The sequence below is a fragment of the Phalacrocorax aristotelis genome, chromosome 1 (genome assembly GCF_949628215.1).
Source record: "Phalacrocorax aristotelis chromosome 1, bGulAri2.1, whole genome shotgun sequence".
NCBI lineage: Eukaryota > Metazoa > Chordata > Aves > Suliformes > Phalacrocoracidae > Phalacrocorax > Phalacrocorax aristotelis.
The window spans coordinates 19,809,428-19,835,819 of NC_134276.1; the positions used below are offsets into that span (position 1 = coordinate 19,809,428).

The window sequence follows — 26,392 nt, forward strand, 5'->3', positions numbered from 1 at the left end:
TTTTCTTTGAGTAGGTATATATTTGTCTTGATCCATCTAAGAACCTTATGAAGCAGCCTACCACAGAAGGAGATGCCAACTGTGACTCGGAGAGTCTTGACGAAGCCCTGAAATGGTGCAATAAAAGTGTGGAGTGTCTTCCTCTTCTAACACACTTCCGAACAGGTATACTAGTGTGCTTATTTTCCCTGTTGTTTTATGTGAATGCACAAGCAGCCTGAAATTATTTCTGAAGAATAAGAATAATTATATTTCTGTGTATCTTTAAATAAAACTTCTGGAGAGTAAGGAGTAACACTACGCTATAATAATATGATAAACTAGAATCAGGAGTGTGGAAAAAAAGGAGGCTGAGGGGAGACCTTAATCACTCTCTACAACTACCTTAAAAGAGGTTGTAGCGAGGTGGGGGTCAATCTCTTCTCCCAAGAAACAAGCAATAGAACGAGAGGATATGGCCTCATGTTGTGCCAGGGGAGGTTTAGATTGGATAGTAGAAAAAATTTCATCACAGAAAGGGTTGCCAAGCATTGGAAGAGGCTCCCCAGGGAAGTGGTTGAGTCCCCATCCCTGGAGGTATTTAAAAGACGTGCTTTGGGATGTGATTTAGTGGTGGATTTGGCAGTGTTAGGTTTATGATTGGACTTGATGATCTTAAAGGTCTTTTCCAACCTAAATGATTCTTCGCTTTTATAACCATATGTTTTTTACTTTTCATGAAATTGAGACTTCGGTGCCATTCTGCTCCACTGGAAAATGATGGAAAGAACTGTGTTCTGATGCCTATTAAAGTTGTTTTACTGAGTTTAGATTGTATATGGCAAAACCAAAACTTTTCCCTTAAGTTGCCTGTCACTGAAGCTGTAACTGTGAAAATCTTGTTATTAAATATTTAAAAGGCACAAGTTATGTACATAAAATCATGTTACCAAGAGTTAGAAATTGTGTGAACCCTAAAGAGCATCACTTCAATTCTGAATTTCTCCATTTAGAAAAAAAAAACAGGCTTTAATTCTCTTGTCCACAGCTGTTAGGCCTAAAATAATGAAGTATATGGGTCTAGAACTTTGTGAAAAAAACCAGTTACTGCTAGTACTTGGTTCTACCAACTAGTAAAATTCTGGTTGAGATTCCAGGCAGCATCTGCCTTGTGTCCTCCAGGCTATTGTCTGTTCTCTTACAGATCGATCTGTTTACTAACTGAAATGTGCAAATGAGCCGAAGTTGAAAAGTTTAAACGTTAAGCAGTTTGGATCACTAGCTTTTCAAAGCAATTTTCTGTTAACTCTCATCATTGCCAAGTGAGGTAGAGAAACTTGACTTAAATAGCGGACTAATGGTTGTGGCGTTCAGAGGGAATTGGGGGATGCATAGAACAAAATAGCATGGATTAGAGAAGAAAAAAATCTTAATCTCTGTCACAAAGTAAAATGAATTTTCAAGTTCAGTTAGTTTGTACTGCGCTGTGAGTGTATTTTGTGGTGTTTTGTGGTGTTTTTTTCTTTTTACAGAAATGCCTTGCCTTGTAGAATACCAGGATGGTTTATGGTATAGAGCAAAGCTCCTCTCCATTGAAGAATATGACCCTGTTAAGATCCTGGTTCAGTTTGTTGACTATGGTAGTTTTTCAGTTGTACCAACAAGCAGGTAAATACATAAGAAAAAAATGCATGTAAGATGTGTATGTGTGTATGTATGAATAGGCTTATATTATAAAGTATGTACTTCAAAATTAAGTGTATGTATTTTTACCACTCTACTCTGCCCTGGTGCAGCTTCACCTCGAGTGCTGTGTGCAGTTTTGGGCACCACAGTACATTAAGGATATAAAGCTTCTAGAGAGTGTCCAGAGAAGGGCCATGAAGTTCGTGAAGGGTTTAGAGGAGAAACTGTACGAGGCGCAGCTAAAGTCACTTGGTTTGCTCAGCCTGGAGAAGAGGAGGCTGAGGGCAGACCTCATCACAGTCTACAGCTTCCTCACAAGGGGAGGAGGAGGGGCAGGCGCTGATCTCTTCTCTCTGGTGACCAATGACAGGACCCGAGGGAATGGCAGGAGGATGTGCCAGGGGAGGTTTAGGTTGGATATTAGGAAAAGATTCTTCACCCAGAGGGTGGTGGAGCACTGGAACAGGCTCCCCAGGGAGGCAGCCACGGCGCCGAGCCTGATGCTGTTCAAGAAGCACTTGGACAACGCCCTCAGAGACATGGTGTGAATTTTGGGGTTGTCCTGTGCAGGGACAGGAGTTGGACTCGATGATCCTTGTGGGTCCCTTCCAACTCAGGTCATTCTGTGATTCTATAGTTATTATTTATTTTTATATAACTACAGGTATATTATTTATAATAATTTAGCATTAGATTTTAGTTGGAGAGAAAGTTTGTAGGCTGGTTAAATAATTTCTGTCTGCAGGGTATGGGGCTGTGCACCTGCTTCTTTTACTCAGGTTGTTCTGAGAAGTCCATTATTATAATATCAGATTTCTCCATCATCTTCAGATTACTTAACCTGTGAAGTATGCTCAAATTTATAATCTGCTTTTGCACCCAAGAAGCTTACACAAAATAGGGACTGAGCCCTCCAGGTGTTCAAACAAACCCTCTGATCCTGTGTGACTGCTCCAGTCTGCATAGAAGGCAGCCGGGGAGTACGAAAAGGCAGTATCTGAGTGGGACACACCCCATGCTGCTTGTGTGGGAATTGGAAGTTAAGATCACTGTTCCGCTCTAGGAACTGCTCCTCTGCTGACACACAGATGTCAGCTACATGTCTGAAACACCTCAGGCTTTTAGGGTCTCTGATGCTTGTCTGAATTTTCTCTCTTGAAGCACTTCCACTGCTTAATCACATTGACTTGCTCTTGAGCTCCATGGGGGAATCTACAGATCCTTCTGAAGATGAGGCAAAATGGGGATTTGAACAGATTTCCTGCTCCATGGACTGTTAGGGTCATGGGAGAGAGTGTGTTTTATTTCAGGGTTGCACTTCCTGCTCTGCTTCCCCCTTCCCTTGCTTCTGGGATAGAAAGATCAAGAATGGGGAGATGATAGTATAGAACTAAGGTTCCAATTTCCAGTAGTGCGCCTAGAGCACATCTAGGTGTGAGGCACTTTGGACCACAAAGGTCTCTGTCATTTTCCAGACCCACTGGAATTGCAGCCTGCACTGTGATGACTTGCACGTGCGCTCCTGTGCTCAAATCCGTACTGGGCACTTGAGACTCCTCCCCAAGCACTGTAATGGGGAGGCAGCATGCCCGGCAGGCTGAGCGGTCTGTATGGGACAGGGCCACTTGACTTACTGTGCTGAGGGGCTTTGTAGGGGCCAGCCCTACCTGTCGAATTGTTCAGTGTGACACTAGCATGTTACTGTGGAGCAGGGACTCTTATCCCAGTTACCACACCATATGGACAGTTTTGCTTGACAGGTGGATTGCTGCAAGCAAACATCTTCCATTTTTTCTTTTAGATTGCGTCACATACCTTATCATCTGCTGAAGTACCCTGTTCAGGCAGTACGAGCTCTGTTGGCTGGATTTAAACCTGCTTTATACGACAAAAACGTGAAAAGAATTCCTTATTCCCCAGAATGGAGTGTGGAAGCGCTGTGGGCTATGATGGAGTGCGTTGAAGGAAAACAGCTCTCTGCTTCCATACTTGTGAGAAACACTTTTTTTCCTCCTAGTTCTTCCTCAGCCTGAATTGCCTTCTAGCACTCTGAGTATAATTTCTGAGTATTTGCTTTAGTGTGAACCCTCATAATTTAAAATTGTAAATCTTTTACTACAAAGGAATGCTGATGGAGAAAAATCATGTGGCACTCTTAATCCTGCGAACAAAAATTTCTGAGCGTTCATTGTTTTAAAAGAAGTTTCCTTTACTTAAGAACAGAAGTATTCTTTGTATATGCACAGTTCCGTTTAGGTACTGAGTATAGCCAGTAAAATAACTTCTACAGTTGGTTTAGCTTGGGATTTAAACCTATTAACTGTCAGAACTCTGCCAACTTCTGGTTTTCAGGCTCTTTCACCAGAGGTCACCATTTCTTTGTATGAAGATGATCAAAATCTAGTTCACATGAAACTCATAGAAATGGGACTTGCAGATTTGGATGAGTGACATGTGAGTACAGTGAATATGAACTACAAATTCATACCGGTACAAAGGTACGATTTCAGAAGTTCTAAGAAGTCTTCAACTGTCACTAATGTTGACAACTAGAGTTTATTTTTAAAAAAAAAATCCCATCTGTCCACACTTTCACTCTTCTAATAAAATAAAATGCTGTTAAAAAAATGGAATTCCTTTATGTACATGTTACTGAAGCCCGCAGTATAGCTTTAAGAACTAACAGGTACTGAAACAAAGAGCCCTAAAGCAATAGAAGAGAAAGAGCTTTTGCTGCTAGTAACTGAAGAAGGTAACTTGCAGATGTAGGGCAGTGTGCTCTGCCCAAACAATTAAAATTAATTGGTTTTCTTCTTTTTCAGCATTTGATCTCAACGTCCTGTGCCAGTGGTTCTCAGACAGATCCATGATAACCCAAGGACAGCCACACATCTAGTCAAACATGGAATATTTTAAATGAAAAGCTTTGTAGTATGTGTTGTCTACAGAGAATGCTGAAGGCTTGGATTTTCCAGTTTCATGGCCAATTCTATGTTAAGTGGTCCTTTTCCCTCCCATTTAATAAGCACTTTTCTAATCTATGTTTCTAGGTAAAGTTCCCAACACCTTAGTATCTTGAAATAATGAAACGATAGATCGATAGATTCACGTCTCAGTCTCTTGACCTTGGAGCTGTAGGTGTTATTCTGTGAGATCCTTTTTGTAAGAGTAGATGGAATTAACGTATAGTAGTAGAGAAATAGATAAGAAGCTGATGCTGGGAGCACTTGTTCTAATATCTTGTTAGAAGAGTTGGAGGGAAGATGATAATTTTATTACTGTGATGTAACTCTTGTTTATGTTTCAGGCATATTTGGCGACAGACTTCTCTAGTACCAGAGTCTGGGATCGGGAACGAACAGTTGGGGGTGGGGGAAGTGTTACTATCTTCGTTCTGGAACATGTTTGCATTGCTGCTGTGTTTTCAGTCGTGATGAGATGGGTGTGTTTTGGGTGTCCTTGCACCTCCTTCCTACTCCTGGAGCTGCAGTGTTCATTTGAAAGTGTTGGAATAAACACGAGCTTGCTTAGCATGCCTCTGAAAGCTTTGTTTTCCTTTACTGCTGTAGTACGTAAGGTTTCTTCAGATGTCTCTCTACTGTGCTATTGTAGTATATCCTTTATGTTTAAAGCTCAGCCCCTTTCAGTCTCCGCCTGGAGAACTTTGTCTAGATTATCAAGGAAAGAACATACACAATGAAGACTCCACAACCACTCAGGGCAACCTGTCCCAGTGCTTCGTCATCCTCACAGAGTGTTTCTTAATGTTCAGAGGGAAGCTCCTGTGTTTCTGTTTGTGCGCGCACACACACACACACACGTACCCTTATGCATGTCTCCTCCCTCAAGATCACGTGAAAGCAGGTGTACAAAACCTCTCTCAGTAGTGTTGCTTGGGCATGTTGCTAGGGTACCTTACCTGTTTTATTAGCAGTGGAAGGATTCTTTCACAGTTTTAGAACCTATTCTGGTATTAATCAGGCTGTGCTGTATGCTGATGCAAATACCCTATAGAACCCTTGTGTCCTTATCTTCAAAATGTTCTGGGTTTTTTTTAATGAAAATAAACAAATTTGTTTCTTATCAACCATCCTGAAAGGGACTTGGCCCCAGATTGCAGAGGAGCTGCTATTGAAGATTACCAGAAAGGCCAGGGCCTGTCTATCCACCCAGCCAAGCAACTGTGGTTGTGAGTGAGCATAGTTTCCACTACTGCAAGTTGACTTAGCCCTTGAGTAAGAGGGCACAGTAACTACAGAGTTTGCTTTCAGAGGAGAAAGGGGGGGGCAGGAGGGGGACAAGGGGAAGAACCTGAGTGTCTTCTACTGTGCAAGAGAACAAAACAAATTTTTCAGCACCCACTAGAGAGTTAGAGCAGACAGTGCAGCAGCACCACGTTGCTTGGAGATACTGCAGAATTTTAAGAGACAAGTCAGCTTAAAAATACCTGTTAGGTGGAAGAATTGGATGAGATGACCTTTGTTGATTTCTGCCATTTCTGGCAGAAATTCTGCCATTTCCCACATTTCTGAGCAGTTTGGAGAATTCACTTGTCCCACAGTCTCATCCATCCTAGCCTCTTAAGAATATAGAGGAGCTGTTTACAGAACAGAGTTTAGGATCTGCTTATGCTGTTGCTTCCTAACTGTGAGATTAAGAAAATATAATATTATGGAGGAAAAAGAATAGCCTATAGCTGAGTGAAAAGGAATGCTGCATTCATTTACTCCTTCAACTCAAGCAATAAGTGAACTGATACCTGGACTCATATCTGGCTGCCAGCTGTACTTCACCGCACCAGGGGTTCCAGCAGCACAACTTTTTACCTTGGGTGGAGGAATCTTCCCTTAGATGGCTAAAATAAGGTAATCTATAGCTGTTTGATGAATTTTCACTGACAGCTGATTTAAAAAAACACACCCTTTAAACCACACATGACAGAACACTGAATCAATAAACTGCTTCTTAATAGCAGAAATGGGAAAAACAGTAGGAAAAGCTCTGATATAGTAACACCCACTGAAAAATAAATTTATTTCAGGAAAACTATAAACAATATACACGTAACAAGTTTAAAGGGTTTTTTCTTCTTGTTTACAGGAATGTACATTATTTTTGCTCATGTGCTAACACTTCCAGCAGTTCTGGCATCACCTACAACTTCGTGTCCATGATAATATTACCATCCTTGTCCTTTACTCTTACTCTCCCAGAGACATACTTGGTTTCCTGCTGTCCATTCAGGTACACGGTCTTGACAGTACCATCCGGGTACTCCCGTCTCTTGAACTGTGATGTGTGTAGCTCTCTCTGGCCATTATTGAACTCTATTGTTTTGCTTCCATCTCTGCATTAAGTAAATATATATAAGGATTTTTTAAACAAACAACATTGTAAGGATTATACATAGGTTTAAGCTTAATCTCAGAACAAATATTCAATATGCAAGCCTGAATGAAGGAAGAACTTAAAAAATAGAGGATTTGTGAGAAGCCTGTTTTGTTAAATATCATCCCAGCTGGCCGGTACTCAACCTGTTTCTGCAAAACTGACATCACTTCTTTATACTTGGGAGCCTTTACTGTGCTTTCTCAAAAACAAAAAATTTCAAACAGTAAATACATGCTTACAGTACAGTATGCTGAAATGTAAATTTCTAGACATAGAATTGTCACCTTGTACTGCCTCTGCCAGTGAGCCCTAGCTGCTACTTGCCCATCAACAGTCCCGGGTACCTGACAAGGCAAAGCTTACCGCTGGATACGAACAATGGTACCATCTGGAAAGATACTTTCTTCTTGCCCATCCGTAAATAAGTTTTTGATAGTTTGATCAGGGAAAGTAATTTCTTTCTTGCCATCAGGATAATGCTTCTCTGAAATGTATTTTGAGGCAATAAGCTTATTACGTGACTGCAGGCATACACAGGGGGAGCAATTTTGAGAGTTGGTTGGGGTGGATGATTTCTTTACCTATTTGTCCATTTGGAAAATGCAAGACCTCTAAGCCATCAGAGTATGTAGTATGTGTAGTCTTAGCATCAGCATAGTAATAAATCTGCAGAAAACAGTTGAGATTTAACATAACTGGTGAGAAATTTTGTACACGCATGCATAAGTACTTACAGAAAAGTGCAGAAGATGTAGGCTACATACCACTGTTTGATCAGGCATAACCTGCTTCACATCCCCATTGAAGAAGGTTATAGTTATGGTCTTCCCATCAGAATCCACTTTTTTCCATGTCCCATTGGGGAAAAATATGAGATGACAACCATTTTTCAAAACCTTTTCAACCTAATGAATACATTACAGCGAGGTCACTGTTGAGCCATCATGCTCACATACTTGTTTCACAACAGCTGCATGTGGAATTTCAGGGTACCGAGCTCTCGTTTTACCTTTCCATCAGGATAAGCAGTTTCTCTCTGTATCTCTTCACTGTCTGTATATGCAGGTCCAGATGATGACACATGACCTTCGTTAGGAGAGATGTCCTGAAATCACAACACTAATCTAAGCATAAACTCAAATCAAGCTTTGTCTTTATACATTTTTTTTTTTTCCTAGGCTGACAGGTGTTTTAGGAAAAAAGGAGCATCAGGAGGAAGACAAGTATAGAAAGGCATAAACACAATCTGGGTTTTATTTAACTCCTGATAGAATTCAAGTGGTAAGACTGAGACTCAGCTATAGATGGTTGTCTGTGGTCAACTGTAGTCTGGACTGAAGTGGAATTTAGTGGTGTGTCGTAGTGTAGTGCTCAACCACCTTAAGTCATCCATACAAAGGTATGGAGCAGTTGAAGTTTCATAAAACCTGAATGCTACCTACAGCAACAGTTGATTCTTGTACGATTGCCCTACAGGGAACATAAAAACATCTATCTTTTTCCCCTCTCTCAAAGGTGAAACATTTTGCAGAATTCGGGGCGCAGGATATTATTTTCTTTCCTCAGTCAAAGAACATCACAATTACTAGACACAGGTAAAACACTCTGCACTGACCACTACATAGCCGTTTTCTGGTATGACAATAAAATTGCAGTTGAACATAAGAAGGTGAGTCAACAGCTTCACCAGTCACCCTCCAGACACTCATTTAAGTACAAGTGACTATTGTTTTACTTCAGGCTTTTTCTCCCACCTTTAAAAAAAAAAAAAAAATAATCAGGATACAGGACTTACTACCATAGAAGTCCTAGAAGAATCTTCTGTTGCCATCATTGTCTCAGAGTCGCTTCTGTCATTAGCAGGTGTTCTAGAAAGCTTTCCTACTCAGAAACATGTAATGAAGTTAATTCAGACAGTAAAATTAAAGTACAGTTTAAGCGTTACAATCATAATTAAGTATGAGGTTGAGCTGCGCAAGACACCTACATTTAAGTGCAGCAGAAACTGAAAGTATATTTATGAGAAGAATGGCATAAGCCAGCTCCCAGAGGTATGTCATTGCTTCATCTGTCAGCAAGAAACTACAACTGAGGGAGAGTTGCAACAGGCACAATGCTTGCACTGTCTCTCCTATTTCATTTCTGTAGATCTACAAATTATTTCCCCCCCCTGCGGATCTAGACAACATTTTTAAAGTTATGCCTTATAACGAATAAAGGCAGACTAATGTCACCTTTCAACAGGAACTGGTTGGCAGCCTTTTCCCATGTCTCCTAGCACACCAGAAAGATTACCAAAATAAAACCAGCAAGGGATTCAATTCTGGAACGCGCTCCTCTAACAGAGAACACGATGGTTGCGTGAGCTGCCAGAGGTGTCAAAAAGTACCCTCCAGTTACTTTCTGTACGCGTTTACTCATTAGGAACGGGTGTAGCTGCCAACGGCATTTGCTCGTAACTGTGAGCAAGGAGCACCTGCTAAGGCATTGCCCACGCAATTACAGATCCTGGTAACAGAAGGTTCTGAAGAGACACAGCAATTGTGATGATACCGACATAGTCAGCTAATCAACATCCGCCGCTTGGAGAACATTGGCGATGAATGCCATTTTGGATCACAGAACGCACCTTCTGGTATGCTCCAGCTCACCACGCGTGACCAGAAGCATTTTCCTCTAAGAATGGTCTCATCACAGCTTCCTCCAGAATCTTACCCTGGGAGCTATTTATCCATACGCTCATGCCCGTTACAACTCTTCTCTATCTGCTTTGGAGGTGGCGATGCACTCTTTTTAATAAAAGCAAAAATCCACGTTGATTTTTTTCAGAGTTAACAGAATTCTCTGATTAGACAAACATTTATACCTTTTGCCTGTGAATAACTTTTGCCGTTTATCTTGCTGCACTTCTGTACTGGAAGAAGCAGAGATGCAGTTTGACTTTTTGGGCCTCTATTTGATAGACACTAAAAGAAAGTAAATTATTTGTGGGTTATGTGACATTCATTCATACAGCAGCCACAAACTTTATACACCACGTGACATGAAGATTACTGGAAGCTTTCTGCACAACCTATACATTTTTGAGATTTAGTCAACAGGAGGGCCCATGTGTTGTAGCCCAAGCTATACTTTGGAACTTTTCCTCTGCCTGCTGCCTCGCTACCAACAACTGCAGAATGCTAATTTGGTGCAAGCAATCTAGAATAAAAGTTTGCATTTCAAAACTAAATATAACTACTTTGGACAATGGTGAATTGCCTGGTTTGCCTGGCTGATCCTTAAGGCACAGGGTTTCACAGGTTAGAACCCATCTACGATTTTTCTCTTACAATTGCTTATTTTTCACTTCCTAAGATGAGTTCCTCAACAGAATGGATGCTGCACATTGTGAACATTGGCATTCGGAGAGAATGTGCTATTAACAAAATTCTGCGTCTGTCACCACTAGCGCAGTCCCAAGATGAGTAAATTGGAAGTAAACATTTAAGTTGTAACTATTGGATTCCAAGTTTATGACCCAAAACTCCAGAGTATTCACACAGATTAATTTAAAACACCAAGATCAGTAACTTACAGATTCTGCTCTTTTTAGAGTCATCCCAGCATTTTCTATTTTCTTCTTGCTTCCAGCAGCTTCTACTTTCTTCCAGGCTTCTAGACGAAACCTCTCCATAATTTTGACTTCCTCCTTTAGCTCCATATTCTCATTTACTAAAGCTTCTATTTGATCTTTCAGGCGTCGATGGGTGGTTGACCATTTTCCCTCTTTTCGTTTTAAATCTTCCTGTAACTCTGCAATTTGCTGTTTCAAAGCCTTAGAAAAAGGCATGTTATAAATTAAAGAGCTTTCACTTTTTAAAATATTAAAATATCTTAATGTCCCAATATAAATACAAGCATACAAAAAAAGCACAAGAGTGGGGAGAAGAAAAAAAAAAAAAGATCAGCTTAATGGGGCAGAGGGTGAGAGGTAGAAGTTTTCATCCTGAAAGAGATATTATTTACTTTAGACTACCCACTTTGTAAGCTCAACTTCAATCACAGGAAGTGTCTTTATTGCCCTCTTGGCATCCTTTACGCTTCACAGATTGGCCAGTGCAAATACGCTCGAGACAGAAACATGAAATCTTTAGGCTACCCTTGAGAGAACCCTTCAAAAACCTTGACAGAGGAAAACAGGGAGGAGACAATCCCATAAAACACATGTGAATCTGCCTAGCCAGTTCAGCAAATGTTACTTCAATCTGTTGGAGTTATGTAAGGGAAATCTGTAGGGAAGGAGGAGGGAAGTCCATGTGTGACGTTTAATACAACTTGTCTGTACATCTCATGTACCATACATCCTGCCGATGAAGGAACAAACAGATCTTGTTTCTTACATCTCTGATACCTAAAGACTACAACTAAGTAATAACAAAATGTAACTCTGAAACTTGTAAGAGACTACTACCTTTACAACAGTTACAGATGGATAAAACTCAAGTACAGTTCTAGTCTGCATTTTGATCCACTAACATGAATAAAAACTAACAACTTAACATAAGCTACAGTAATTCTGTATCAAAGTTGAAGATCATTCTACCATAGTTGTGAACAGTTTTTGGTGTGACAAAATTATTTGCTGATCAGGGGTTTTTGCCTTAACACCAAACAACAACATTGTGAAGACTGTAGTTCTTTCCTCAATTAGGCCATGTCTACTAACAGTTCCCATCTTGAGATCACTTGAAATCTTTCAATTAAGTTAGAATTTAGTTCTTGACTGCCCTTAAATTAATTTAAGTGTTCCTGAGTAGACTAGGGGAATAATATATTTTTATACCTGAATTTCATCACGTTCTTTTTTATCTGGAATTGCTTTAGCTTCTGTGGTATATTTTTCAAAAACTTTACGCTCCTTTTGCAGCTTTTTCATTTCCTTTTTTTTATATTCTTCTATTTCAGCCAGTTCTCGGGCTTTCTGCTGTTGAAAGTCTGTAATTTCTTTCCTATAATTATGAAACAAAGATGTCATTTTAGCCCAAAACTACTTCAATTCTGGATTTTAAGGAAGAAGGTGAAGACACTGAATTTTGTGGTCATTCATTCCAATCCAGCATCTGTTACCCCCAGGAAGACTTACCTATAAATGGTATTACTTATTTAAGGAGTAAGAACTGTCACACAGCTAGTGTTTGAAGTCCAATGATTTCTATTTTTATATCTTCTAGTCACAAAAGTTTTCCTGAATTTAAAAAAGCTTTGGCTAAAATCTTCCAACACTCTCCAAAGCAGTAGAACGCCATTCCCCCCAAAACGCCAGGGAAAAGAACCTGCTAACAGCAGGAGTTGTCCACAAATTAAACACTGGCCAACAACAGGATGCTGTTTCCAAACAAAACAAAAGTGATTTTGGCGGGAATAGGTGTGCCACACTTCAGTCACCAGAGACAGTTATTCTGCTCTGTACGTTGCTTACAAGTCCCCCAGTTCAAATGCAGGTATTCTCGGGTTGTACACACGAACGTTCAATCCAAAGGAAGAGCATCAGATGCGTCAGCATGAAGACCAGTTTTGCAAGACTGATTTAGGACTGTGTTATCGCTCAGAACAAAAATACACAAATTCTCCCAAGCATAGCCTTCAAGGATATCATATGAAACTAGCAGGGGTTCTTAATATTATAATTTGTGTGTAAGCAATAATTAGAGTTTAATATCTACATGGAGCCACAACCAGTTTCTTGACCCATGTCTCCACTGGTACTGAAACACACCAATTATTTATCTATGCTGTTGGTAACTGGACATTATGATAGTCTGGATCATACTGTGTAAGTGAATGCACCAAAACATTTCCATTAAAAATTACCTGATACTTGCCAAGGCATGCTCTCTTTCTTCACGGAGTTTAGTTAGAGTTGTGTTTTCAGCTCTGAATCTCTCTATTTCAGCTTCCAATTCAGTGAGTCTCTCTCTCAGTACCTGGGATGGAACAGTGTTTCCTGTCAAAGAATACCCAGATGCAAGTTACCTAAGCAACATCCATAAGACTGAAGTAAACAATCACACACACCACTTAAAAAAAAAAATCAAGTTATACTACTTTAGACATGGTAGCAGTATTGCAAAAAAATTCTACTATTCAAATAACACAGAAGTGACATTTTAAAGCACTCTGCACTATTTACTCAAGTACATCAAATATTTATTATCTCTATCATCTTTGTAGAACTAAATATATATTAAGAATTGGAATGTGAAGGGCTTCACATCAAGCTAGAGAAATTAAATGAAGGTATAAGGGCCAAGCATCAAACAGGAAAGTTAATGGTTGTAAGTTTTTCCAAGTTTTATTCACAACAAAGTCTGCCTACACCCATCACTGATGTGACATCTATTGCTGAGGCTGATAATAGGATTCATAAGCTTTCTTGCCATTCCAGTTTCCTGTACATTCACCACTTCAATTAATCCACTTCATACTGAGTATGCAAGAGAAGCGCCTAAATTCTGATGTTGCAGTGTAGGTAGCTGCCTCATTCACACCTAAATGCTCTGAGATTCAGTAAAGAAATCTCTACCCCTCTTCCTGCAAACACCTAGCAGGCATCTTTAGACAACCCCACAAAATCAGTTCTCCACAAAACAATAAAGAGAAGCACGAGCTTTCATATGAACTTTTCATAAAAACTTAAAATCCTAAACATTCATTGGGGCAGAGTTTGAAACCAAGATCTCACCACCTTACAGAGAAATTATTTAAATGCTAGGCTATGTCATCATGCTTTCATGAACAACTGCGTTTTTAACGATCTCACATAAATGCAACAGCTTCAGCAGGAGCTTTCAGAGGCAGTCCTTCCCCAGACTATAACCACATGGTCAAAATCAACTTGGGCAAAGCAGAAAAATGAATCCATGTTTCCCATATTTCATGTGAATTCTCTAGATACTATACTACTGTCAGACAATATGGACAGGGCTGCTGCCTCCTTATATTTTATAAGAGGAGCGAGCTAACCTAACAGTGCATAGCATTACCCTACTGTGATGTAAATGCCCACTGTCACTGGAAAGGGAGGTACCGCTTCCTTTTTGGCATGCCTTTGGCACTTCCCTTGATTTAGAAACGGTGAGCAAGCAGCTCCAGATCATGGTAGTTCAATGAGCTGCTCTGACAGGAAACTAGCCTCCAGGAAAAAAAATTAAAAAAAAAAAAAACTTTTCACTGATCATACTCGTACTGCAAGCTGCATAATTGTTAGATCTGACATCAGCCATGCAACCAGGAGAGGAAATGAAAGGTGAGAACAAGGCCATTCCCTGCAGCAGAAGTCTGTACTTACACCCTTTGGTGTAAAGTCAGGTTGCAGCTTAAGCGTTAGAAGCGTTAGAAGGAAAGACTTGTAATATATGTCGTCTTCAACATTTCCTACCAGTTGCTGTTCTCTCACCTCCTGGCACCTGTTCCACATTTGATGTGATTTCACGCTCTGAACGACAGCCTGCCTTCTGTTTCGGTTTCAGTGAAGGAAACAGTTTCATCATCAGGTTTGATACAGGAGGTTCATTTGAATCACTGTCCACTGCAGAGTCTTTGGACATTTCATCTCCCCTCTTTGAGGCAACTTTTCTCTTCATTGCTTTATCTGGGACAGTTGTATCATTCTTACTGGAAAACTCTGTCTGTAGAGGTATTTTGCTATGTTTTTCAGGTAAATCATTGTTAACATAATTTTCATCAAGATCACTCCATGTTCTTTCATCATCAAACTCAAACTTACTCCTGCTTATACAAGATATGCTTCTCTGATGGTCTGAAGTTTTTCTGATCTTCTGCTTCGATAGCGCACTGCAATCTTTGTCTGACAAGCCAAGGCCAGCATCTCCATTTTTGCTTTCTTTGCTGATGTCTGTAACATAACCTCCACAATCGAAAAATTCCGGATCACTTTCTCTATGGCTCATTAATGATGTCTTAACACCTTCATTTTCCTGCTTTAATGTAGTCTCAAATTCACTCTCTGAATCTGTAGTAGTATCACCATTTCCCTCATCCTTATCTTCAGTTACAATCCATTGATTACTTTTTAAAACAGGAGCTGCTGTCATGGAAGAAGCTGAAAATATTACACTGTCCGTTTTATTCAGTGGATCCTTCATTTTAAAAGCTGTTTCTGAATTTGAGACTGTATGCGTAATTCCTCTATCATTTATATTTCCCTGTGCCATACAGTCTGCCTTTTTATTTCTCCTATTTATAAGTTCAACAGCCAGCGCCTTTACTTGCTGCTGTTTTGCCTTGATAGGAGTAGAAGACATTCTACGGCCTTTTAAAGTCTGCCGATCTTGATCTAAGATCCTTTGCACAAAAGAGGAATTACTTGAGAAAGATATTTCATCTGCAGCTTGTTCTAGAAACAAAAATTCATCTAATTCTATATTCTCTTTTTCTTTTTCTTTTTCCCAGTTTTCCATCTTGTTCCGAAATGAAACTTCAAAAGACAGTTCTGGATCTTTTACAGGATGACCTATATGACATTTAGAATTAGAAAAGGTACTGGCCAGCTCCTGAGACAACTGAGGCTTTTCTGTGCCAGGTAATTTGTTTCCAGTTTTGCCAGTATCAGACTTAGCAAATTCTACTATGTTCTCTTTATTTTCTATTTTGTTTTTAATTTCTGATGGGAAAGAATCTCTCATCTCCCCATCATGATTTTTTCCTGGTTGCATTCTTGTTTCTAATGGCAAGATACTTTTTCCATTGTGATTCCCGAGTACCAGCTTCTTCTGAATAGTGCAATGTTTTGCTTTATCAGGGTGGTTATATTTTTTGCACGGTGCAAACGGGTTCTCAGGAACCAGCTCTTTGCCAGGAGGCATAATTTTCTTCTGCATTTGTGATCTGTCCACGTTAATAGCATTTCTGTCATCTAAAGCTCTTTGTTGAAGTTTTGGGGTGCTTTCTCCAAGTTTCGTAATTTTAGATTTGGCATTACTGAATCTTGTTAAGCCTTCTCCTCTTTTCAGGAAGGGTCGTTTGATCACTGGTTTCTGAATGGCTGATCCATTTGTCTCCTGAAAAGGGGAGGGAAAAGTAAAACACAAAATGTTAAAGAGCCCCTAACACAGTTTGAAGATTTCTGCAAATAAACCCCACATCTGAATATTACATTCAGCGTTAGCTTTTGATGCTAGAATATTCCTTGTACGTTTTTAGAGCACCTATCACACCTTGGCACAATATATAAAGAACTATAAAGTTAAAAAAAATAACCTGTAATGTCTGGTTTTGCTCCCGACGCTGCTCTTCTAGTTTTATCTGTTCTTCCAGAAATTCTTCAAATGTCTGTTTCTTGTCCTGAATTGCAGCTTTAATAGGTCTAGTGTAATTTAAAAAAAAAAAAAACACAAGTCTTACATTTCTACAACTGTGTTTAACATCACTGCTCTTCAAAGACCTAAAGTGTAGTTACATAAAAGATGACAAATTGTGATGTACTTTGGTCATTAAGTGTCAAAATTAATCTCAGAAATGCATTATAACAGTAGCTGTTTACCTTTTGAGAAATGGATTATCAAATCCCTGCTATAGTTTAATATACATATCTAAAAGATACCATAATCAGGTGTGCTGGTTTTCGCTGAAAAGGGGTTAATTCTCTTCACTGTCGTGGTCAGGGACCTGTCCAGTTTCCTGCGCTCTGCCGCGTCAGCGGGAGACTGGGCGGGGGGGGGGCCACAGCCGGGGCAGCTGACCCCAACTGGCCAATGGCATGTTCATTTCATATCATGTGACACCATGACCAGTACATTAAGGGGGGAGCAGTTTGCTGCTCGGAGGAGGCGCGGCGTCGGGTCAGCAGGTGGTGAGTGGCTGCGTCACGTGCGGTTTGTTTTGGCAGTTCATCCTGCTCCCCCCTCCCTCCCCCCCCTCAGGTTTCGCACCTCTCGTTTTCCTTTCCATTGCATTTTTTTTGTTGTTTTATTTTAATTATTAAACTGTTCTTATCTCAACCAACGAGCGTTACCCTTCTGATTCTCTCCCCCATCCCACTGGTGGGGCAGTGAGCAAGCAACTGTGTGGGGCTGAGTTGCCGGCTAAACCACGACAGTAGGTTTTGCTGTTTCTTCTTTCATTGCTTTTCTCAACGACCCCATCTTCTGCCCAAACCAACAAACTTTCATTCGTATTTTAGTCATACTACCAATGCCTACAGTACCACCTTACCGCCCAGTAATGCTACTGCAACTGTGTTCCTCATGTCCCCCTTTGATACTCCTCCTCCTTCACAGCCTTGGACTGGTCTGACTGGGATAGAGTGAGTTTTCTTCATTGCAGTCCATACAGTGCTGTTTTTTGGATTTGTGACTACAACAGCATTGACAACACAGCAATATTTTAGCTATTACTGAACAGTGCACTCCCATGCCTCCAGCAAGTAAGCTGGGGTGGGCAAGAGGCTGAGAGGGGACAGAACCAGTACAGCTGGCCCAAATTGACCAAAGGGACATTCCATGCCGTATAACATGATGTTCAGCAGTAAAAACTGGGGGCTCAGTCTTCCAAAAGTAGTTGTTGCTCAGACACCAAGTAGACATTGGTCTGCTTGTGGGAGGTGGAGACATGCATCACATGGGGCTCCCCCTCCACCCTTCCTTTACTTATTAAACTGCTTTTATCTCAGCCCATAGGTTTTCTTGGGTTCGCTCCTCAGATACACTCTCTCATTCTGCTCTGGGGAACAGAGTGAGCAAGCGACTCAGTGGGTGCTTAGTTGCTGGCTGGGCTCAACCCACCACAGCCTGGAACAAGTATTTGTCTTTGAGATGACCTAGCAGACAAGGCAGAGTTTGGCATTTAAAACAATGCCAACCCTACTTTTATTCTATCAACTCCATAAACAAAGCTTTTACCATACATGAGAAGGCTTCTGCCACAAGCACTATTATTACTTCTTAGCCATACACAAATGTTTAAACAAACACAACTCCTGGTAATAAACTAAAAAGTCACAGCCTTACATAGAGCCTCCTTCACATTACTACTTTTGCCACATAACAGTGGATAGGAGGTTGTAATAAATCAAACTGGGAACAGTAATTATAATATAGGCTTAGTATATAAGCAGTTAAAACATGCTTCTAAACTATCATTGCCCCAGGTTGCACGCACCTCTTCAGCCAATACACAACATCACATCTTTCACAGCATAAATAATTTCAAGCCAGAGCCTCTTTTACTACAGGTCTCCACAGTACCTAGCAAAATGGAAACACTGGTTGAGAAAGCTACACAAATTGAGAATGCCAGACTTTTTCAATCAGGACTCAGAATTCAACCAAATTTCTGTTATCTATTTGATAAAAACCACATAATAATGGTCTGAATTACCTTTCCTCTGTATTAGTCCACAAATGCTTTCCTCCGCTGGAATTTTCAGAGAGATCTGCACTTTCCACACATAAAGGATCAATGTGATAATCTTCACTCTCCATTAATATTTCCATGTTCTGTTCTGGACACCGCATGGTTTTTCCTATTGAATTAATAGAAATTTTTTTTTCCTCCCCAACAACAGATCAGTTTTCAACTCATACTTTAAGCACCATTCAGGTCAGATTAAAACCAGAGGGGAGCTTCATGGTAATGTAGTCTGAATTCCTACATAAAATAGATTTCCCCAAATTAATTATTTGAATTTGAGCTTTCTTTTTAAAGGAACATCCAATTATGTATTAAAAATTTTCCACTGACCATAAGTAACCCATTCTGATTGTTCATCATCTTTGTTATTGTTAATTTATGGCTTAAAAATAAAACAGCTGAACAAATTTGGATTTCTGCTGTAACTGAACAGCTCTCTTATCAGGCTTCTGTTTCCCATATATATATATACACACACACACACACATATATGTATAAATTAAGATCAGTATCCTTTCACATCCTCTTAGACCAAGCCCTCTGATTAAAAGGTTTAAAGCTGGTATGAAGTATGACGAAATGCAATCTCATACCTTTTCCCCCAAAACCTCTATAGGTTTTCAGCAACCTTACTAAATTGCTTCTTTAAAACCAAAACAATTCCCATCATAGCAGCATAGTAGTCATGCTGGTGCCAATGATAAAACTACGGAGGAAAGATAACGAACTCCAGTGCATTGCCCATATGATGGGATCTCTTCATCAACCCATCTTGACTCCTAATTCCAGTTCAGTTACTAATCGTCACAATAGAGCTGGTCTGAAGACATTGTGTACCCTGGGCAGATTGTTATTTCCACTTGCCACATGAAAACATGGGTGCACTTCAGCCCAAACAGTTCAGCTATCCAATATCTATCATTATTTGCTATTTTCCCAGTGTTTACCATATGTAACTTTAGCAATAAAGTTTATATTTTTTTCCTAGAACAGACAAGCATTTCATACAGACAGAAGAACCTGACTTTTTCCTCATGCGGCTTTTAACAAAACTTACATGGACATCAACAGGAACACTCTGAGGTCTGTAAGCTGCCAGTAAACCACGCAACAAATCAATTAAACCAACACTTGTATAAAATCTTCACAATAAGTAGTAGAAAATTATGCTCAAAAAATACAAGGGGGAAAAAAAAAATCCCATGACACGCCAAGTTATCTTTCTGTAAATGACTAACCAGTAATATATCTGTCTTCCTCGTTTATCAAACAGTTCTGCATTTTCAGAGGCACACCCAGATCTTGTTTCTGAGAGGCAGATGCTCCTGAAAGACTGTTCTTCAAAGACAAGGTGCATTCTTTGTTGTTTAACTTTTGTAAAAAATCACTGTCCTGTGCATGTGGAGAAACAATCGGAGCATAAGCTCTGTCTTCAAAGATATTCTGATACCCAGGTGATGGCAATTGGTGTAAAGCTGTTAAGCCTGCTGAATGCCCAGGTCTTAGCTTTTGACTTTCAGCCATTAGAGTATATCCTTGAATTTAAAAGAAAAATATGGCTGTGTCATTGTATCTGTATTACAACACCACTGTTCCACAGGAGAAAAGAAATGGCACTGAACAGCAAGACTGATCACCAGCCTCCGTCCTTATGTTACTGATCAAGAATAAGCGATTAGGCAATCTGGATTTTGTTCTCCTATGGCTAAGCCCTAAACTCACTTTCTCAGGTAGGCAGAGTGGAAGAAAGATAATTATTTAAGTCAGGTTGGACTGATACTGCCAACAGGAGAAAATACCCCTGCCCAACTCTAGAAGGTTTTTCCAGCTCAGCAGTTTTCCGTCCCTTTGCACACAGCAAATGAGACTGGAAACTGATACAGGTTACAAGTGTTTGCTTTTTGATACAGATCAGCTCCCTAGTCCAGTTCAGTTCATCATCTCAACAAATTTGTGCTGCATGAGCACAAATGAGGAGGGACCACTTCATTTGGATACAGTGATAGCTGAAAGCAATAAAAGTATTGTGAGAAACAGCAAATCAGAAAGGAAAGCAACTGGTTTACACTGTCTTTTATATTTAAAATATGTTCTTCAGAACAAGGGCTCCCATCATAGCACATATTCATCAAGTTACAATTACATCTGGCCTTTTATAAAAACAGGATAGTATTCCTTCTACAGTAGCACTCAACTTACAGGCTCTGAAGTGATGCAGCATTTATCTTTGACTAATCAAGATGAAGAACACCAAATACCCTTTCAGATTTTAACTGGCAAATTAGATTAAATTCTTCAGTTTATTCAAAGTACGTCATACGCTTTCTTCCTCAACTTACCAAGAACTGTCTGGCCAGTTACCATGCTAAGTAGCTTCTGCTGCTCTTCCATTAGCCTTTGAAGTTGTTCCATCTGTTGTTTCTTTAGCTGTTCCTGTTTCTGTTGTTGCAATTCCCTCAGCTTTTCAAACAAAAAAAAAAAATGTATTAGAGGCTAGGCTTACTTAGAATGGACCACAGGATTAGCGCCATCGAGACAAAGGGTATTTCCTGTTTTACAGATGTTCCATTAGGTAAGTGTAACATGAAGGAAATTAAGAGTAAGAAATGTTATGTTAAACAAAATTTTCAGTTTTTTCTGTCTATGAATGCACATGGTATTTCCAGTTTGCCCAATTAACAGTTCCACTAGTCTTTAATTGACCAACCTGCAAAAAATAGGAATCAGAACACTAATTTCTAGTGCATGGGAAAAACATTCAAATTCTGCTCTTTTAACACCAACTTCCACTATGCCATGTTTTTATTAAAATGCAAAATACTTCACAGTAATTAAAGCTTTAGAAAAAGTGAGAAGGTTTTTTTCTCTCCAAGATCTCAGTTACAGTGAACAGTACTGATACGAAGGACCGAGAAAGGGGAAAAAGAGCAAGGGGAAAAAAAGACTCATGAAGCTGAATGAAAAAAAGAATCAAAATACTGATCAAATTCAGTAATCGAGTCTTCACTGTCTTGTGTAGCAGGAGTGCCTGACCCCTGCCTCAAGACCAGCCTCGAGGGCCATACAAAGGCAGGACATTCTGTACCCTACCAAACCACAGCAATGGGTTGTGGGCCTCCACGTCTATCTCTGTATCTCCAGCACATACATATGTGCTGGTCCCAGCTCCTCCAAAGGAAAGGCAGGAGGCCTGATTAAATCTTTCCACAGATCAACCATTGGACCACATCTGTCATCCAACAGGTGAGAAAAATTTCCCTTGAATTCTCCTTTTAGTCCCTTAGAACTCCAGTGAAAGCCGAAGTAAGGCACTATGGAAGTAGAAGCTGTGAGCTAATGATCAAGATCTGAAGATCGCCTAAGTCTCATCTCCAACCCCTTCACTTGATTAATTAAAGAAATCATGCTTTTACCTGTTCTGATAATATAGTCAGAAAACCAAACTGAAAAATACCTCATACATCTAAAACTACATTCATCATTGCAAGCATCAGATTAATTTTTTTATAATATATTAGATTGTCAATAACCCTCTAAGACAGTAGACTTAATTCCTCTTAAGATACCGTTAAACCAGCTAATATCTGTCATTTAGCTACTGTTTGATACTGCTGACAACACTGAAAAAGTGAATAAATATTTTCCTATCACACAAAATAGATGAGAAAACTTTTATAGTACCTCATAAGTTGTGGAATTCTTCTCTAGAGACTCACACATATCTCCCCACACCCCACTCGAGTGAACAGACACAGGGATTTGTGCTGAGGTAGCTGCTAACAGAGTGGACAAGGAGGTGAGTTCTTGGTCCTTAACAGCAAGATCTACTGAAGTGCCTATGAACACTTTGAGCTAACACAATTTATAGCTAGTGATTGGGGAGACCTATGAGTGAACGTATAGCCAGTTACAGTGGATTAACTGACGTGCTTGCATTGGAAAAAAACAATAACATCACAGTGTTGTAATTCCAGGCCTTTTTTATCTAATGTCATGGATACTTCACCATATTCAACACTAACATCTCTCCATCTAAACAGAACCAGGCACATGGGTGTGCATAGTTACTTCGAGAACTAGCAGATGATGTTCTTATAGATACAAGAACATACAACTTCACCATGTTTTGAATATCTGTGGTGAAGTGCTATCACTGTAATGATCAGCACCCCATTTCCACAGCTTCAAATGCAGAAGCAACAGAACACTAAAACTGCACACCTTCCCAGGTAAAAAGATTTCAAGAAGTACACTGCCACTGAATGCAATTTCATTTTAAACTGGAACCTGCACCAGCTGGAAACAACTGAAGTTAGACTCTCAATAACTGCACATCATGAGGAGGACACCAATTTTCACGCATGCATAACTGTGACTTAGGACTTGCTCTTTAAGCTTGCTGTGTTCCATATGTTGCAAAGTTTGCTTACTTCTGGGTATGACAAATCGTATGCAGAAATAAATCTTAATCAATGTAATCAAGGAATTGTAGAACTTTCACCTGTTCAAGCTTTTGTAAGAGTGGATCGCTGTGATCAGATTTATTCTGACCATCCACTTCACCATGGACAAAGTCTGTTTTAGAGGCTTCTACATTATATGCTGCCATGGGAGAAGATGTTTCAGGGGCATATTGCTGAAGCATACACAAGGTGCCAGACTCTTCTTCACACAAGGAGTCATCACTTAAAGAACAGCTGTCTGAAAGACGCAACCCTTCAGCAGGGAAAGCTGTGATGTTTCCAGGTCCAGATAATAAATTTTCTTTGTTGATTTTCAAACTGATAAAATTAGGATCTAATAAGACTCCAGCACGGGAACTATCGGACATCCAATGTGCAATGAAGTTCTGTTCAGGACTCAGATCTTCACCAGTTGGCATCTTGTAAATTGTATTCCATTTGCTGATACAGCATTAGCATAACAATATTACGTTATGTAGCTTTAGGACAGTAAAACTTTCAAAGTTCCAGGTATTTGGTATGGATGGTTTTAGCACCTAGAAATTAAGCAGATAAACAAAATTAAAAATCTACAATAACAGATCCCACTAAAAGAAAGTTCCTTTCTTATAACTAACCTAGTGTATTTACAAAGATAAGTCACAGTCTACTTTTCCCTAGGCAATAGAAACAATTCGGACAGCTAGTAACAAACACTTTCTATGCAAGAAGTCAACATAATCCAACTTTTAACCTCATTATTTATCTGAGTGCAGTTAGTATTATCTCAAATACTATAAAGCTGTGTATAAGATTCTCTTCAGTAGTACAGAGAGGTATTCAGAATTTTTTTAAGTGCCTGCAGCAAAAGAAGTGATTTGAGAAGTTGAGAGACTTCCCTCACAGGACCTTGTTATTAATGCAAAGTTTCAAATATGTCCATCTAAATATATTTTATTGCACATTTTTCAACGCAGCACTTATTGTTTTTGTGTGTTCTTTAGTTTCTCACAGAAACTCTGCAACCATGCTGCCTGTTCGCTTCTTCCTGCCAACCAGTTTCTTTTTTTAAATCCATCAAAAAATAAGTTTGAAGACTGCAAAAGTTTCAGCGATAACCAAATTCCTACAAGTATCTTAAAACATTAATGTATTCAGGTAAGTAGGAGACACAAAAGTGATTTCCTCACTTTGGAAGAAAAAAGAGGCAGAACTGCTGCCGATGATGATGTGGCAAGCAAGAGCCTGGCAACTCAGCCCTGCTACCTCAAACTAGTCCCAGGGCAATTAACTCCGTGCCTGTGCATACCGTGTGTCCAGCGAATACAGGGAGAGAAGGGACCACGGGATAAAGGACAACCACTGCAGTCCAAGCTCAACAGTCCTGCCCATCTGCGAATAACTTCTTAAAGCTTTCTCATTCCCAAGAGATCAGTTCATACCAGCTCCTGCTTAACTTTCCTGCTGCCAAAAGGCCTTTACACTTTCAACCGAAGTTTGAAACCGTGACTAGAAGAAACAGTGAAATTCCCTTACAAAAATGTTTTTCAACTACCTTCTGTTTTGAGACGGCACTGGAAGTTCCCAGCGAGGTACAAACTCCTTGAGAAGGCAAATTCAAGCCTAGGGGTTCACAGACTATTTTTCCTGTTGCCTTCTGGAGACCCTTGCGCGGCAGCCTACCAGTTTGAAGCCTCCCCTAAAGCCTAAGAGGAGCAGCACCTTCATGACAACCGAAAGAGCTGGCATGGCTGAGACTGACGCGCCCCGGGGAGGAGAGGAGGGACGCAGGGATCCCGTCAAAGGCCTCCGGCGGGGAGATGAGCACAGCCGCGCTCTCCAGTTCAGCCGAGCCGAGCCAAGGGCCCAGGCCCGGCGCCTCCCTCACAGAGGTCGCCCCAAACGCACCGCCGGGTCCCGCCGCTCCCCCGACCCTAAGACACCCGCACCGCGACAGCTCCGACCCGCCACCCCTCACAAGCACCGAGGCGACAGCACCAGCACCACACCTCAAACCGCTTCCTCAGCTGCCCCCTCCCTCCTTCTATTACAAACCTGCCGCCATCGCACAGCCTCCCGGCGCCACAGGCTGGGCACCGCCCCGGCGCCGAGCATGCTGGGAGTTGTAGTCCCAAACCACCCCCTTCCCTGCCGGCTGCGAGGCGGCTCTTCGGCGCTCGAACTACAGTTCCCAAGAGACTCAGCGGTGAAAAGGCCGTTGATGGGCATGAACACTGTGCCCGCCATCGCCCCCGTTCCTTCCCGGGGCTGTCAGGGGCGGGAAGAGGTGGCGGGGATCCCCTCAGGCACCTCGCTCCTGAGGTGGCTCTTCGGGGAGGCGGGGTTTCTGTGCCGGCAGCGCCGCTCCTCAAGAGGCAGGAGGCCGTATCGGGCCGGTGTTCCTCAGCGGCTGTCCTGACACGGTGTGTGAGGAGATTCCTATCTAGGCAGCGGTCTGCAAGCCTTTCGGAGTGCGGCGTTTTCTGCAGGGGTGAGGCTGTAGACTCTTAGTGTGCTTTTACTGCGGCTGCTTACACCCTTTTAATCTTTAAATAGCTGCAGTAAGGGAGGAACAGAAAGATAAATGGGCAAAAAGCATCCCCTGGCTTTCTGACATTTTGTGCTTTAGGCATGGTTTATCTTACTAAGCGAAATTAGTGTTTTCCTCTAAAATCCAGTAAGTGGCAGAGCATCACACTGCAAAAACTTGTGGTACGTCACAGGCTGTGACCTGTTCTTGCAGCTGTTGTTGTCAGGTACAAAACCCAGCTCTAGGTTGTATAAACACAGGGCCACCCTTTCAGTTGCCTACTACTAGTTTTAATTTCCACTGTTAACTTTCGATAGTTCCACAGAGCTCTTTCTGCTAAACTATCCATCATCTTCCCTGCACTTTGGTTTGTCCAGTTATGAATATATTGTCTACATGATTGTCCTCAGACAGGATTCTGCATTAACAGCAATAAGCTACTGTGCTAGAAAATACAAGGATCTGTACTCGTGCTTTTTTAAAGCACAGCATCACACTCACTACCTTTGACATCTTTAGTAGGAAAATAGAGTAGAGGTTTGTTTTCAGTTTACCTGCACACTGAAGGCTTTACAGGACTACAGATTATTCATGCTTGGATGATAAAAATTTATTTTTAGCTCCCTCTCTGTGCTAAAAATATGATTCATTGCTAAAAATAGTGTTCAATTTAAATTTTGATCATGAAGTACAAGCTTGTGTGCTTGTGTGAAATCCTTTTGAGGCTATTGGGGCCTTATGGATCTCTACCAACATAAATTAAAATTGTAAGAATTAAGCCAGTGGTAACTGTCAGCAGTTCCATTTTGCATAACTTCCTTATGTGGTACTGCAACAACACAGTATTCCAGTTAAAAATGTTTATCAGCATTTAATTAATACTCAACAGAGAGATTAAATCCAGTAGTTTTCTATTCTGATTTTGAATTTTGGAAATTTTGCCATTCAAAAA

General features: G+C 40.6%; 3 protein-coding genes across 4 annotated transcripts in view; 2 read left to right on the plus strand and 1 right to left on the minus strand.

The window, feature by feature from the left end:
- Window positions 1-5,198, plus strand: part of RNF17 (ring finger protein 17) — a 56,670-nt gene extending 51,472 nt beyond the window's left edge. Inside the window, exons 33-37 of the mRNA XM_075082737.1 lie at window positions 15-165; window positions 1,512-1,647; window positions 3,467-3,656; window positions 4,018-4,119; window positions 4,488-5,198. Coding sequence (XP_074938838.1) covers window positions 15-165; window positions 1,512-1,647; window positions 3,467-3,656; window positions 4,018-4,116 — 576 coding nt within the window. The 3' untranslated portion in view covers window positions 4,117-4,119; window positions 4,488-5,198. The remainder of the gene's footprint in view (window positions 1-14; window positions 166-1,511; window positions 1,648-3,466; window positions 3,657-4,017; window positions 4,120-4,487) is intronic.
- A 1,467-nt stretch (window positions 5,199-6,665) lies between these two features.
- Window positions 6,666-25,022, minus strand: CPAP (centrosome assembly and centriole elongation protein). 2 transcript variants are annotated; one of them, XM_075082751.1, is made up of 16 exons: window positions 24,966-25,022; window positions 22,970-23,467; window positions 20,808-20,928; window positions 18,436-18,580; window positions 16,318-16,423; window positions 14,495-16,118; window positions 12,910-13,042; window positions 11,882-12,047; window positions 10,634-10,873; window positions 9,923-10,022; window positions 8,852-8,937; window positions 8,066-8,161; window positions 7,821-7,961; window positions 7,638-7,722; window positions 7,420-7,540; window positions 6,666-7,012 (listed from the first exon to the last, which is right to left on the minus strand). In XM_075082751.1, exons 2-16 carry the CDS (start codon window positions 23,348-23,350, stop codon window positions 6,820-6,822), a joined length of 3,738 nt encoding a protein of 1,245 aa, XP_074938852.1. In that variant the 5' UTR covers window positions 23,351-23,467; window positions 24,966-25,022; the 3' UTR covers window positions 6,666-6,819. The 2 variants fall into 2 exon arrangements, with proteins under 2 accessions (XP_074938852.1, XP_074938861.1); XM_075082760.1 differs by lacking the exon at window positions 24,966-25,022 and adding an exon at window positions 24,466-24,616.
- Window positions 24,658-26,392, plus strand: part of PARP4 (poly(ADP-ribose) polymerase family member 4) — a 38,573-nt gene continuing 36,838 nt past the window's right edge. Inside the window, 1 exon segment of the mRNA XM_075081874.1 lies at window positions 24,658-25,197. Coding sequence (XP_074937975.1) covers window positions 24,658-25,197 — 540 coding nt within the window.